Below are 13,559 nucleotides of genomic sequence, written 5' to 3' on the forward strand. Positions count from 1 at the left end.
TTGCGCTCCAACCTGGGAGAGAGAGCGAGACTCCGTCTCTAAAAAATAAAAGAAAAAAAAGATCCAGTTATATCTACTTTGACTTTATTTATTGAAAATAGACAACTTAGACATGGAATGTTACTTACTGAGAAATATTTATCAGTTATTGGGAAATAACTCCTTGAAATGTTTTCTTATTTCAACATGTAGAAATAACATGAAAATTATAAAAAATAAATCAGGGTTTTAGAAGTTCAACAGATTACAGTTTCAAAAATATTGTAAGTTGTCATGCAAAGAGAAATTTTAGTCTGTGTATTTTCTACATCAGGCTTTATTTGAGCCTGATTATATAATGTTTGTTGTCACCTCATGAGTTTTTTTTTTTTTTTTTTTAACGTAGTTGGTTTAAAGGAAGTTAAACAGCACATCCTATTGTTTAAATAGGACCTTGTCAAAAATATAACTATATAACAAGCAGCCTGTCTTATTAATATTAAGTACATAGATAAGTTCTCAAGAAAGCCAGAAAAATCTCTGAGTATTTGAAGAACAACAAACAGGAACAACAAAACCCCAAGAGTAAGTGAATAAGCCAGGCCATAGTTTCCTCAGCAGGGGAGGGAGGGTGGTCACCAAGTAACGTGGGACCTTTAGTTTGGAAAAAATGAGGTTAGAGGCACACAGAGACCAGGAGTCAGAACTGAGGCCCAGTAAGAAGTGCTCAGGCAAAGGGCGGATTTTAAAGCGTGCACACACCTTGCCCATTGGCAGAGGATGACTGTCAGCCTTAGCTCTGGGCAGAAGAAAGTCTTCTCTGCGAGCTCATCCGTAGGCGTTGACTTCCCAAGAGTTTGCGGCTCTATATTACTATAGATACCTGTATTGTTGGAAAATCCTAAGCCAAGAAAATGGCATTAAAGTTGATTAAAAATGTTATGCATAATTTAATCATTTTAATAAACTATATATATCATAAATTTTGATTAGCAGGGGGTATATATAAAGATATAATTAAGGCTCATTTTAGAAAGTTGATTTATTATAATTTAAGATTCATAATATATACATTTGACTTGGTCCTATTTAACCATGTCACATGCTGTCTAGTTTTCTTTAATTGTGTGAGAAAACTCAGGACTTGATAACAAACATTATATAAGCAGGCCTAAACAAAACCTGATTTTGTTTTCTGCTAGCTTTTCTACATATTTACACTTAAACTAAACTCTTTCTTAGTAATTTGATAGTTGGTTTTGCTCTTCAAGTGTTATCATTCCTTCAAAGCTGGGGTGAATAATGTAGTCCATTCTATTTTGGCTACTTTGTCCTTGAGTTTTGCAAAGATCTAATATTTTCATCTATCTGTAGCTAATTTTGTGAGGTGGTTAAAAAGAAAAAATCTAAGTTATTTTCTCTCTGTATTACTATTCAGTTATTCTAGAACAATTTATACAATAATGTTACCCTTACCTATTATTTCTTCACATTAAATTCTTACCTCTAATTAGACGTATTTTTGAGCTTTTTGACTATAAGCTTGTAGCACTGGGCATCACTGCTAACCTTTTTCTTCTTTTTTCCCTCCCCTCCCTCCCTCCTTCCTTCCTTCCCTCCTGGCGTCCCTCCTTCTCTCCCTCCTTCGCAGCCTCCCTCCTTCCCTCCCTGCCTCCCTCCCTCCCTGCCTCCCATCTATACCTTTCCCTGGACATTTTCCCATAGATTTGATCCCATCTATTTGCTGTCTTTTAGGAACTTCTCAATGTCACTAGTCTGCTGGTGGTGCTTCTGTCCTCTGGCGTAATTAAATCATTCAGTTAGCATTTTTTGATGGCTTATTGCATGCTAGGTACTGTTGCTAGTGTTAGGGACATGTAGATTGGTGATTTATTGTATATTTCTCCCTTCTTTTATGGTAAAAAGTGCGTGTGTGACCCATCATCTTGAACTCATGACTCCTCTTCTACCTGTTCGCTTTACTGACCTTTTATCTGGAACATAGTAGTAATTCAGTCCTGTATTAACTTTTTTGCATTCTCTGGCCTTGTTTCCACCTCTGGGAAGATTCATTGTCTCTGCTTGAATCTGCTCAGCTTTATTCTAGAGATATGGAGCCTGGGTCTTTTCTTCTGTCCTTTGCTCTGTAGCAAACAGAGCAAAGCTTTGTAGTTGTTTTAGTCTCTCCCGACCCTAAGGTTCTGTTTAAGGAAGATTTTTTCCAAGGTAGTGTTCAGAAACTCATTCTCAAGGTTGCAAGATGATTCCTATAAGTTTGCAAGCCACTGCTGAATACATCCGTATGTCAGGATTCTTAGTGTTTACCTCTCCTGTGTCTTACGTGGCTTGCATGAAGCATATTACACTGATGGTTTTGGTTAATTTTCCTGTTTACCTTGCTTTCTGTTGGGTTTTCATTAATATTCTAATTTTTACAATTTTATGGAATGCCAGTTAACCCGAAATCATATTTTAGGTTTTTTTTTGTTTGTTTGTTTTTGTTTTTATGTTTTTTGAGACAGAGTCTTGCCCTGTCTGCCAGGCTGGAGTGCAGTGGCATGATCTTGGCTCATTGTAGCCTCTGCCTCCTGGGTTCAAGTGATTCTCCCGCGTCAGCCTCCCGAGTAGCTGGGATTACAGGCGCACACCACTGCACCTGGCCCCAAATCATATTTTGTATCATTCCAAAGTACCTCAACATTTGTACTTGGATTATTGTTTTACTATAATTAGTGTGTACTTATATTTTATGTCCTTCTTAAACAGTTCATCTTGTGTACATACATTTTTCTGGTGTCAGGAAAAATTGTCTAAGACTTGGAAATGGGCAAAAGAGATGCAGGTGTCTGTTAGTGGAGTCCTGGGCATTGTGTGATAGATCCTGGGGATTACCGGGTCCTAGAGGGGTATGTGCCTTTGACTGACTTTCCACTGCCTGGGCCCTTTTACCTTTAGATAGTGGATTTTATCTAATAGAGAGCCAATTGACTTCCCCCTGTATAAAAAGATAACCCCAACATTTCATTTTATTTTCCCATAGGATATTATGCAGTTTCGCAAATCAATTTTAGGATTTCTGATGATCTGTACTCCTCAGGTTCTCCTTTGACCTGACTTTAACAGAATTAAAACCATGTGACTCTGCTACTGAAGGACATTAGGGACAGACAGAAGCAGGGTGCTGGGAAGACAGCTGTAGTCAGCAGGCAGCGGTAGCATTGGCTTTGGGCTGAAGTAGTGAACGTGAGTACTGGTGATGTGAGAGTTCAGGTTAATGCTTATAAAGGTCCACCAACGTACAAGACGCCCTCCAGAATTAGTCCTGCCCGCCTCCATCCACTCTAGATCCATTCACTAAATTCAGTATCATCAGAGGCAGGAGATGATAAGGAGAACAAGCAGGACAAGAATTCTTAAATACGGAGATGAACGGAGAATTCAAAGACGAATAAACATTTGAGAAGAGCCAACACCATGAGAGGCCCCAAACTCAGTGTATTACTCAGAGAGTTGGTAGGCAAAAAAGATTTCAAGGAGACTTTTAATATATTATCTAGAGGATTTTCTTTAACAGAAAAACTTAAGGATATCTAGTCCTCAGTATTGCCAGAAATGCTGAGTCATTCTACACCATGCAGAGCTGGTTACCACTTTTAGAAGCAAGCTGCTATTATAGTGTGATACTGTAAAAACAAACAAACAAACAAACCCAAAATAACAAAAAGTAAACAGAATACAACAAGAAGAGTGAGAATTACGAAGGTATTAACTGACAAAAAAAGACTTTCATTTCTGAAGCCGATTCTACACATAGACTTTGATGATGAAGTTGATGAGCTGACATGGCCTGATCTCTTACACCATTGAAGGAGCTGTCTTCTTTCTTTCCTGTTATGGGTAAGAGCAGTATCTAGAGTGGATAGGAATGTTTTCATGCAGTACCTGCACACGTCCTAATGAACCTGCATAGCGGTAAATAAAACTAGAAAGTCAAGCTTAACTGAATTTAAAAATAGATTATTCAAATAAAAAAATTTAACAAGGACACTGAGTACAGGATTAATATATTTTTAAAAAATCAATAAATACCAGCAACAAACTGAAAATCTAATTATAATAGCGAGACAGCCTAAGGTATGTTGAAATAAATCTAACAAATGATATTTAAAGCCTTTATGGAAACAATAATGGAAACAAAAAATCTTATTGAAAGATGTTGGCTGGGCACAGTCACTCATGCCTATAATCCCAGCACTTTGGGAGGCTGAGGTGGGAGAATCGCAGGAGGCCAGGAGTTCGAGACTAGTCTGGGCAACATAGCGAGGCCCCGTCTCTATAAAATAAAATTAAAAAAAAAATTAACTGAGCCTGGTTGGTGCATGCCTATAGTCCCAGCTTCTCGGGAGGCTAAGGTGGGAGGATTGTTTGAGCCCAGGAGTTCGAAGCTGCAGTGAGCCGTGATTATACCACTGCACTTCACTCTTGGTGATAAAGGAAGACCCTGTCTCAAAACAAGAAAGATATTAAAGAAAACCTACATAAATTGATAGATATTCTGTGTTCATAATTTTTAGAGTTTTTGCAATTCTGATAAAAATTCTGCAAAGTTTTCTTATAGAATGTGACAAGCAGGTAGTAAAAATTTAATGGAAGTGCAGAAAGCCAAGAATAGCCAGAGCAATTTTGAAGAACTGGGTGATGGAACTTACTCTATCAAATATTACAACATAGGCAAAGAAACTAAATAGACAACCAAACTCTATCCAAAGAAGATATACAAATGGTCAATAAGCACATGAAAAGATGATCAACATCCCTAATCACCAGGGAAATGCAGATTAAAACTACAATGAGGCTGGGCCCAGTGGCTCATTCCTGTGATCTCTCCATTTTGGGAAGCTGAGGCAGTAGGATCACTTGAGGCCAAGAGTTCAAGACCAGCTTGGCCAATATGGCAAAACCCTGTCTCTAGTAAAAATACAAAAATTAGCTGGGCATGGTGGTGTGTGCCTGTAATCCCAGCTACTTGGGTAGCTGAGGCACAAGAATCACTTGAACCCGGGAGGCAGAGGTTCAAGTGGGAGGCAGAGCTTGCAGGGAGCCAAGATTGTACCACTGCACTCCAGCCTGCGTGACAAAGTGAGACCCTGTTTCAAAAACAAACAAACAAAAAACTGCAGTGGATACCACTTCGTACCTGCTACTAAGATGACTACTAGCAAAACCCAGAAAACAGCAAGCATTGGTAAGGATGTGGAGGAATTGGAAATATTGTGCATTGTTGGTGGGAGTGTAAAATGGAAGAGCTGGTGTAGAAAACAATATGGCGATTCCTCAAAAAATTAAAAATGGAATTACCATCTGATCCAGCAATTCCACTTCTGGATATGCATCCGAAGGAATTGAAGGCAGGAACTCCAACACGTACGTGTACACCCATGTTCATAGCAGCATTATTCACAATACCTAAAGTGTGGAAGCAGTCCCACTGTGTATGATGAATAATGGGTAAACCACATGTGGTATATCCATACAATGAAGTATTATTCGACTCTAAAGAAGGAAATTATGTCACATGCCACAAACGTGGATGAACCTTGCTAAGTTAAATAGTCCAGTCACAAAAGGACAAATTCCGTATGATTCTTCTTATATGAGATACCTAGCATCGTCAAATTTGTAGAAACAGAAAGCAGCATAGTGGTTGCCAGGGATTGTGTATTGTGGGGGAAGTTATTGTTTAATGGGTACAGAGTTTCAGTTGGTGAATATGAAAAGAATTCTGGAGATGGATGGTGGTGATGGTACCGTAACAGTGTGAATGTAGTAATGCCACTGAACTGTGCATTTAAAAATGGTTGAGATGGTGAATTTTATGTTATACATATTTTACCACAATTTTAAAAAACACAAATAGATGATAAACATGGCAGTGTTTTGTGGTTACCTGTGGGTAGGTTGGTACAGAAGGTTGACTTGGTTGGGAGGATGGTCATCGTAATGTTTGTTCTAGTTGGGTAGTATATACATAGGTATTTAATAGACATGTAAAGCTAAATAGTATACTTTTATTTTAAAATAGAAAGGGAAAAGGGTGATTTATCCCTTGGTGATCAGCTCACATTAGCTAAACAGAGGCTGATACATAAAACCAAATGCCAACTTGCTGATTTTCAATGGAAAAATATATAAATATATTAATAAAATACTAATATGTATGTATGCGTCTGCACTCATACTGCCCACCCAAAGTAGCTATTATTTATTGAGAGATGCAGGAAATGTGGAAAACTGGGAGAGAAGGGCCCAAAGGAGCTAACGGGGAACTAGTCTGGAGTGAGAGCAGGCAGCTGGAAGCTTTCATGTACGTCTTTCCTGTTTTGTTCACTGTCATAAAGGACCTTCTGTGGTGTTTTGAAATTTCTAGTGCTTTTTGTGTAAAGTATTATTTGCCACATAAGCAGTATGATGCTATTACCTAAATTATCATGTGGCATTGCTTTTTATTATATTTTAAACCTTAATGTCTTTTATGTTTCACTATAATAAGTGATAACCCTAATGATCTTTCTTTTGTTATATCTTCGTTGGAGTTTGTTCTTGAGTGTTTCATGAAACGAAAGTGGATATTGGCTAAGATGTTCTGCTGCATTACAGATTTCTCACAGGACTGGGCATTTGACTTCAGTATGAGCTTGTTTTTATGGAACTGAAAATTAATGATCCGGTAAAAGAAGCTTTTAGGTCCTTTGCTTTAGGTCCTTTACTAAAATCATAGGTTTGTCTTGTTTGTTTTAAGCATTCTCCTCCACTTCCTCGTTTCCATGTGGTGTTGTCTTTTGTGTCTTATTTCTGTCACTGGGGAGGTGGGGGTGAAGGGTAGGGGTGGAAAACACAGGGCCCTGAGGGCTGACAGACCTGAATTGAAAGTGAATTCTGGCATGCGGGCAAATTATTTCACTCTTTTGAGTGTGAACTTTGTTATGTGTAATCAAATTTACCTTTTAATACATTGCAAAGATTCAGTAAGCATGTATAAAGCAACTAGTAGGAGCTCTGAAAGTGTTAGTTCTCATTTCTTCTTTTCCATGAATTTTGAACTGAAGAATTAGTTGAACAAAAATAGAAGAAAAGAGCCTTACTAGCGAACCAGTGAATTATTTGATGTGGTGTGGTGTACTAAGAAATATTTTTTCCCAAATTTAGAATTATGTTTAAAAATGTTGATATCTAGTTACTGTAGTCTTTTTATAATTCAGTTCTTTCATTTATATATTGAAAACTTGTATTAATTTATTTGTAATCTGGAGGATTTTTATTTGTCTAATATCATGGGAAATTTCTGCCCACAAATTTTAATGCAATGGACATCTAAATTCAATGAACTAACAATATTAGTATTTTATTTTAACTTACCCCAAGCACTTTCTTTTTGTCCAGCTTTAGCAGTGTGAGCATCTTATAGTTTTAATTTTTTCATCTTGTATAGACCACATTAAGTATATTTGTATATAAAATAGACTGTATAGCATATTAATATTAAAAAACATTTCACTATTTTACTATAGAGTTTAACAAAGCTTTTCACAAAGCCGTTTTCTTTGACGTGAAGACCAAAGCTCTTTCGTGTATACTCTTAATGATTACTTGGAGCAAAGGGAGAAATGTTTGGCACTCTCTAGAGATGCTTGTTTGTAGTTTTTTCATGGCTTAAAATAAAATAATTAATACCTGCTTTTATTTTCTATTATTTATTAGCGCTTTTACCGATCTTCCCCCGATGACTGTGTGTATGTTCAGTGCAATCTTGGTGCCATGCTGAGCAAACCTTATTTTAATGTTACTAAGAGACCCTTTTTATTAAGTGGAAACAATAGCTTGATATTATTTTAAATGTTCTGTGAATGTAGAGGTTTTCCCAGGCTTCCTAAAGGGTAGAGACATAGTGTATGAAGTGGTTTTTACATCCCTTACAGGAGGGCAAGATGTCCAGGCAAAACCTTGTTTAAATGTTCATCACCATAGAAACATTACAGCTTCTCCAGAGAGCTTTTGTAAGTACATTGTAATTTTCACTTCATTGATGTGAATTAAATGTATAATTGACCAGCACAAAAATTCCAAGAAGCAATTATATCATAACCATTTTAGTGTAGTAGACTATCCATTTAATTCCCATTTAAATCTAAAAGAAATCTATGTGTCTGCAAGCATTTAGTCTTTACCAATCTAGTTCATCTAATTTAACCTTTTATAATATTGAGGTTATTGTGATTTCAAAAAATGCCAGTGTGAAATTAACGTGATTAATTCTATAGCTTACTCAAAACAACTGGTGTTTCATTGGCAGAAAAGCACTTAATTTCAGTGATGTTTCTAATACACTGAGTGCTTATAGTGCAATTTTAATAAGAAGGGTGGAGTTTCGCTAAAGTAATTTAAACTTATGGTTTTTTTGTGGGGGATGGCAGGATAAGTGTTCATACTGGGAAATAAAAATATTGTGAAGTACATGAAATCCTGGTGACAGAATCTAAGCATTCAAAACTAGGTGAAGAAAGTACAGTTATTGATAATAAATAGAAGTTCTTATAGTCCTGTGATGCTGGATTCTCACTAAGAGGAACAATGGAGACCTTCTTCCTTGTTTACAGTGTTTTGCCACTTTGTTGTTTGAAGGGCATTTTAATAAGTTATTCTGACATCTGGCACATCTTTTAGCTCAGTATATGCAAGAATGGAGTTGATAGGAAGCTTCCCCCTGGGGCTTTCTAGCTCCTGATTCTGACCCTTAATGGAAAAATGAGCAGTCGGCATATTTTTTGTTTATATGCTGTGCTGCTGGTGATTAATGGAGGTGATAAAAGTGCTCACAATGCTTTTCATTACTTTGCAGTCAGAATGGCATCCAAAAGTCTAAAAATCTCACACATGGCATGCCATAAAGGCTGTGTTCTTGAAGCTCGGTAATATTTTTATGATCTCAAGAAAGATAGTGATAACAGCTTATAGATTTTTAGTACTTGTATATTTACTAGTGGAAGCTGAATTAGCAAATTAAATCTCTGACTATTTATAGTCCCATCATCTCTCTTCTCTCTAGCTCAAAGTTTTGAAGGTAAAAAATTTGCCACATTGCATTTAACGAACATATTTATCTTTTTTTAAGGTTTATCTAAAGCTGACGCGTGTGGTATTTAATTGATTTTAAGTTGGATAGGTTTTGTCTCATTTAATCACAGAAAGAAAATAAAATTAACAAAAGGGAAAACTTAACTATCCTAGCCTCCTAGTGGATTAAGTCAGAATAACGGCTCTTTCTTACTATATCAGTTATCTTCAGTATTTTATAGGACAAGCATAATCATATTAAATAATTTTGATGACTTGTGCCGTGGCAGCCTTTTCTATTAGTGTTGTTGATTCACTCTTTTAATGTAGCTCGATAACTAGAAAGGTAGCAGATTTCTTTTTGTGAGTTATTTACTGGCTTTCAAAAGAAATATTGACTAATTTGAAATGACTTTTTGAGCAATTTATATGATTTGACTGCAGAGAGTTCTTTTGGCTAAATGTTTCTGAATTGATTGCTTAAACATGTGAGTATTTCAGACATTTCTTGTTATTATTTGTGTATCTAAAATAAAATCATCATCTTGGATGGGTTATGGTGGCAGTAGGAAAAGAAGGGATGAATTTGAGTTGTAATTACACAGTAGCATCAGAAGCACTTGGTGTTTGACTGGACCGAGGCTCAGCGTGTATGGTGGGGGTTGGGTATGGGGTTCAGCAGGAAAAGTAGGTGACAAGGGTGTTTCCAAAGTATCTGGCATAAACAGCAAAGTGGATAATGACATCATGTATTCAGGTATGTGATACTGAAGGAGGAGCAGAGATAGAAAATAAAACGGTGAGTTTGGTCTTAGAATTAAGTTTAAGGTACCAGTGAGATGTCTAATGAAAGATGGCAGTTGGTATGTATGGTTCTTGGCCACAGCAGTAAGATTTGGACTAAAGATATAAACTTCAGAGTTGCTGGCTATTGGAAGAGAAGAGGCAAGATCACTTAGGTAAAAACTGAGCAATATATCTGTGAACTGTCTTCATCAGAATCAACTGAGGTATCACTTTGGGGCTGATGCTCAGGACTTGGCAAGCCCCTTGGTGATTACGATGCAGGTAGACATTTGAGAAGCACTGATATGACATGTGAGAAGGTGAACATCTGAGATTGGGCCACAGGAGAAAAGGGATTCAAGGTATTTTCTTTTACAGAATGAAAGAAATAGAAATGGAAACAGAAGCTAAGGTGTAGAGGAGGGAAGGTGAGGGACTCACAGACCCCACTCAGCTGTGTCCTATTGAGGTAGAGGTAAAGTCAGCTGTAGTTGGAAGAAAGTAGAGGATGAGATTTTTGATCAAAAAGAAAGGAAAACATTTTTAAAAATGTTGTGAAAGGCTGGGCATGGTGACTCTCACACCTGTTATCCCAGCACTTTGGGAGGCCGAGGCAGGTGGATCATGAGGTCAGGAGATTGAGACCATCTTGGTCTCATCCTGAGACCAAGAGATGAGATTGAAACCCCGTCCCTACTAAAAATACAAAAACAAAATTAGCCGGGCATGGTGGCGGGTGCCTGTAGTCCCAGCTACTTGGAAGGCTGAGGTGGGAGAATGGCGTGAACCCAGAGGTGGAGCTTGCAGTGAGCCGAGATCGCGCCATTGCACTCCAGCCTGGGCGACAGGAAAGACTCCATCTCCAAACAAACAAACAAACAAACAAACAACAAAAAAGTTGTGAAAATTGCTAAAGTCAGCCAGAGATCAGTATAAAGATTGCCAAGTAGCATTGAAGGCCCACTTTGGAATGTCGTCGTAAAACTTTCTCATGATTGTATAATACAAACTTTTTTTTTGACAGGGCTGGGAATCAAGGAGTAGGTGCCAGGGGATTGTTGAAGCTGGTCTGGTGGAAGCCAGAGGTTCAAGGAGCTCTAGAATATTGTTGATGCTGGCTCATCATTAAAATTCACTAGTGAACCATGGGGTTGAGGCCGGGGAAAGAGAAGACCGATTGGAAGGATTGGGAGGGAACAAGGGAGTGAAGGTTCTAATGATGTGGAGGCAGAGCTAGGCTAGGGCACTGAGGGGACAGGAAAAGATAGGAAGTTGTAGACTAAGAGGGCAGTTTGAAAGTTGGGGTTCTTAGAGGTGAGCCTGAGAGATTTTGGAATAGGATTAATGCATGTGTGGGTGTCTACAGTAGAATGGGAATGAAGCTCATTGGAATTGAGGGGATGAGCCAGGATGTTACTTATGAGGGCAGGGGATGTGATAAGAAGTACTTGTGAACCAGGTGCTCATATCATTGAGAAAGATGGGACTGCTTCTTACAGGTTGGTAGATGATAGGGAACAAAGTTGGGGAGAGGGTGACAGGATGGGATTAGAAGGTGGCATAAATTTAATTTAAAAACACAAATGATATGTGAACTCCCAAGCCTTGGAGATTTCAGAGACAAACGTAATAATTTGAGTCATTATAATGAACCATTACATTGTGTTTACTAAGCACCAGATAGTATCCTAAGCATATATATAAAAAAATATATAATTTACATATATAAAAAATATATAAAACTCATATATATAAAATACTCATTTGATCTTTCTAACAACCCTATGAGGTAGGGGTGCTGTTAATATCCTCATTTCACACAGGAGGAAACTGAGGCACAGCAAAGCTTAGTAATTTGCCCGAGGTTATACAGTGGTGGAACCAGGATTTGGACCTAAGCAATTTACTGCTGGCGTTGGGGCTCTTAACCAGCTTAGTATGCTGAATTCAGACATATTTTTTAAAAGCTTTTTTGAGTTCCAATCTCTTGGAAGTTACTTCTTTTAAGAAAAAATTAAAAATTAAAAACAACATTAGTTGGTACTCTTATTACATAAGTCATACACACCCACTCTAAAAAACTCAGAAAAAACCAGAAAAGCGTAAAGTATAATGGAAGAATTATTCCCTGTAATTGTAATTCTAGAGATAAGACTTAATTATACATATTCACATATTTTTTCTAAATGTATTTTTAAAAATAGGTCATTCTGTGCATGCAGTAAGATTATATTATGGGCCGGGCGCGGTGGCTCAAGCCTGTAATCCCAGCACTTTGGGAGGCCGAGACGGGCGGATCACTAGGTCAGGAGATCGAGACCATCCTGGCTAACACGGTGAAACCCCATCTCTACTAAAAAATACAAAAAACTAGCCGGGCGAGGTGGCAGGCGCCTGTAGTCCCAGCTACTCAGGAGGCTGAGACAGAAGAATGGCCCGAACCCGGGAGGCGGAGCTTGCAGTGAGCTGAGATCCGGCCACTGCACTCCAGCCTGGGCGACAGAGCGAGACTCCGTCTCAAAAAAAAAAAAAAAAAAGATTATATTATGAACATTCCCCATGATTTAAGATATAATGTCTTATGCTATGGAAGTATAATAATTCATTCATCTGTTTTTTTACAATTAGAGGTGGAGGTTGTTTAGTTTGTAAGTGTATGTGTACATGTGTGATCTTTTAAGGTAGTTGGTAAAATTGTTTAGGAAGATCTTCATTTTTAATTTTTTTTGAGACATAGTCTCGCTTTGTTGCCCGAGCTGGATTGCAGTGGCTTGATCTTGGCTCACTGCAACTTCCACCTTCCAGGTTCAAGTGCTTCTCCTGCCTCAGCCTCCTGAGTAGCTGGGATTATAGGCGGGTGCCACCACACCCAGCTAATTTTTGTATTTTCAGTAGAGATGGGGTTACACCAGGCTGGTCTTGAACTTCTGACCTCAAGTGATCCACCCACCTGGGCCTCCCAAAGTGCTGGGATTACAGGCGAGAGCCACCGTGCTTGTCTTCGTCACCCAGGTTATAAGCATAGTACCTGTTAGATAGATAGATCCTTCCCCTTGTCCCACCATCCACCTTCAGGTAGGCCCCAGTGTCTGTTGTTCCCTTCTTTGTGTCCATGTGTACTCAATGTTTAGCTCCCACTTATAGGGGAGAACATGCAGTGTTTGGATTTCTGTCCCTGCATTAGTTCGCTTAGGACAGTGGCCTCCAGCTCCATACATGTTGCTGCAAAAGACACGATCTCATTCCTTTTTATTGAGATGGAGTCTTGTTCTTGTCACCCAGGCTGGAATGCAGTGGCACAATCGTGGCTCACTGCAACCTCTGCCTCCTAGGTTCAAGTGATTCTCCTGCCTTAGCCTCCCGAGTAGCTGGGACTACAGGCGCCCACCACCACACCCGGCTAATTTGTGTATTTTTAGTAAAGTTGAGGTTTCACCATGTTGGCCAGACTGGTCCTGACCTCAGATGATCTGCCCACCTCAGCCTCCCAAAGCACTGGGATTACAGGCGTGAGCCATCGCACTTGGCCGATCTCATTTATTTTTATGGCTGCATAGTATTCCATGGTGTATATGTACCACATTTTCTTTATTCAGTCTACCCTTAAGCATTTAGGTTTATTCCATGCCTTTGCTATTGTGAATAGTGCTGCAGTAAACATATGAGTGCATATATCTTTATGT

The 13,559-nt window shown here is 38.4% G+C and overlaps 1 protein-coding gene across 4 annotated transcripts in view; it reads left to right on the forward strand.

Annotated features, from left to right (window-relative positions):
* LMBR1 (limb development membrane protein 1) overlaps positions 1-13,559 on the forward strand; it is a 211,306-nt gene that overhangs the window by 94,541 nt on the left and 103,206 nt on the right. The window contains exon 2 of one of the 4 annotated variants that reach the window (XM_050785720.1): positions 7,956-8,033. The exons of the other annotated variants lie outside the window; for them this stretch is intronic. Within the exon in view, the coding sequence (XP_050641677.1) occupies positions 7,989-8,033 (45 nt within the window). The 5' untranslated portion in view covers positions 7,956-7,988. The remainder of the gene's footprint in view (positions 1-7,955; positions 8,034-13,559) is intronic. 4 annotated transcript variants of the gene reach the window in all.

This window comes from Macaca thibetana, chromosome 3 (genome assembly GCF_024542745.1).
Source record: "Macaca thibetana thibetana isolate TM-01 chromosome 3, ASM2454274v1, whole genome shotgun sequence".
NCBI lineage: Eukaryota > Metazoa > Chordata > Mammalia > Primates > Cercopithecidae > Macaca > Macaca thibetana.